The sequence below is a fragment of the Cynoglossus semilaevis genome, unplaced genomic scaffold (genome assembly GCF_000523025.1).
Source record: "Cynoglossus semilaevis isolate Cse_v1.0 unplaced genomic scaffold, Cse_v1.0 C19248630, whole genome shotgun sequence".
Classification (NCBI taxonomy): Eukaryota; Metazoa; Chordata; class Actinopteri; order Pleuronectiformes; family Cynoglossidae; genus Cynoglossus; species Cynoglossus semilaevis.
In genome coordinates this window covers 1-2,025 of record NW_007585489.1, presented here as the reverse complement: position 1 = coordinate 2,025, position 2,025 = coordinate 1, and the positions used below count along the sequence as shown (strand labels likewise).

Below are 2,025 nucleotides of genomic sequence, written 5' to 3'. Positions count from 1 at the left end.
TTTTTTTTCAATTATTTGTATCATTATTATTATGTTACTGTTACCAACTATAGCTGTCACTTTGATCCCAGTGCCAGGCACAATAACAAATTAATTTAGCTAATTAATGGAGAGAATTAAACATTAAACGTAAATAATAAATTTTATAACCTCATTTATGATGACATTTGCAAATAAGCAAATATAAGTAGTCATAAATGGTAATAAAATGTGACTCTGGAGACAGTAATGATATAAAGTAGATTGCTGAGTCATTAATTACCCCACGTGATGATTCCAGCCTTAGGACTGTGTGATTGTGTTGTTTGGCCTTTTCTTACCTTCTTTCATGAGGAAATACTTCACCAATAATTCTCTCTCTGTTCCACGTAAGGCAATAAAAATGATCACTTCAATCATCAAATGTAAATTGGTGTTTTTCCAGCTCTGGATACCAAAGGGAAGGTGCTGAGAGTGCTGCTGTCCATAGGGAAGTTTGTTGTCCTCCTGGGTCTGCTCTACATGTTCATCTGCTCCCTGGACATCCTCAGTTCAGCCTTCCAGCTGGTTGGAGGTAAACCCTCACGTGCACGTTTACATAATGACGTCAAGTCATTTCTCAGGTCGAGGGCTGTGTCAACACTGTTGCAGATTCAGCTGGTTGTAATTTCTCCTGTTCGTACTGGACGTGCACAGAGTGACCCTCCGTTCTTCTCCTTTCCACTTGTTTGTGTGTCTCACAAGGGTTTCATGTTGTGTGATCTGTGTCGAAATACAACAATAGGCAGAAAGGCATTTTCTTATTATTCATTGTACATTTACACACACGCATACACACACACAACAAAATCGGACTTCTGCACTTAACTCATCAGAAGGGAATTCCTTGGTGCTGACTCGACACACCTCAGCCAGGGCGGGATTCTAACCGGCGCCTTTTCCAATCTCCGATAACAAACCCGATACTTGATTAATTATAAAAAAGGCTAATCTCTTTTATTGGTTTCAAATGCAGAATAAAAAAAGCTACTGTGCTCAAAGTTATCGGCAGCTGTCAATGAATAATAAAAAATAAAAGATTTCTCTTTACCTTATCTTAATATATTTACTCATTACATGGTTAATGGCTGCTGACTGTCCCCACGTCCAGGTCAAAGTCACACATGTAAAATTGATTTGTTATAGTTTGACAAATGTATTATAATAATACTAATACTAATAAATACTATTAATAAACCGTGATTTAAAACTGGAACTAGAATCTGCTTTAAACTGTGTGGTGAAAAGTAAGACTATGTGTGTGTGTTTTTTTTTTCTGCTATAGGGAAAACAGCAGGTAACATCTTTCAGGACAATGCAGTTCTGTCCAACCCATTAGCAGGTCTGGTCATCGGTGTTCTGGTCACTCTGCTGGTGCAGAGCTCGTCTACGTCCTCCTCTATAGTGGTCAGCATGGTCTCCTCTGGATGTGAGTGAGATACACACACACGTACGTTCATATGGTCACAAAAACAAACAACAACAACACTGCGTAAATGATGTTGTTGATGATGAGGAGGAAATGGCGCATTAGAAAAACACATGTTTGTTGGCAGTGCTGACGGTGCAGGTGGCTGTTCCTATCATCATGGGCACCAACATCGGGACTTCCGTCACCAACACACTAGTTGCGATGACACAAGCCGGTGATCGCAGTGTATTTCGGAGGTAACTATATTTCTTGATACATTTTTACTTACGACAACTTTCACTTTCAGTTCAATGACGACCACCGACCGTAAATAAGATGGTCAAAGTCGGCCTACAAATGTTAACAATAATTTAAGCTCTAATTTTTGCTTAATAATTTAAGCAATAAATTAAGCTCCACTGAATATTTCTCCCCATTAGTAAGAGAACATTTGAAAGAAAGTTGATTTAAATCCATAGACAAGAGACATCTCCAACAATTCACTTCTCTAAGAAGGAATTATCTGATGGAAACACTTAAATGGAAACTATGGAAAAACATTTTAGGGACAAGGGACTTGTCTTAGAACTTTTTGA

At 38.3% G+C, this 2,025-nt stretch overlaps 1 protein-coding gene across 1 annotated transcript; it reads left to right on the top strand.

Annotated features, from left to right (window-relative positions):
- Window positions 1-113: 113 nt before the first annotated feature.
- On the top strand, window positions 114-1,912 carry LOC103399072 (sodium-dependent phosphate transport protein 2A-like). Its single transcript, XM_008337816.2, has 3 exons — window positions 114-553; window positions 1,304-1,447; window positions 1,575-1,912. Exons 1-3 carry the CDS (start codon window positions 502-504, stop codon window positions 1,688-1,690), a joined length of 312 nt encoding a protein of 103 aa, XP_008336038.2. The 5' UTR covers window positions 114-501; the 3' UTR covers window positions 1,691-1,912.
- The last annotated feature ends 113 nt before the right edge of the window (window positions 1,913-2,025 follow it).

What these genes read in the sequence shown, in the direction of transcription:
- LOC103399072 (XM_008337816.2), top strand. Translation starts at nt 502, where the DNA reads ATGTTCATCTGCTCCCTGGACATCCTCAGTTCAGCCTTCCAGCTGGTT. An exon ending in AGCCTTCCAGCTGGTTGGAG is followed by an intron (nt 554 to 1,303) that starts GTAAACCCTCAC and finishes TTTCTGCTATAG; the next exon opens with GGAAAACAGCAGGTAACATC. An exon ending in CAGCATGGTCTCCTCTGGAT is followed by an intron (nt 1,448 to 1,574) that starts GTGAGTGAGATA and finishes GTTTGTTGGCAG; the next exon opens with TGCTGACGGTGCAGGTGGCT.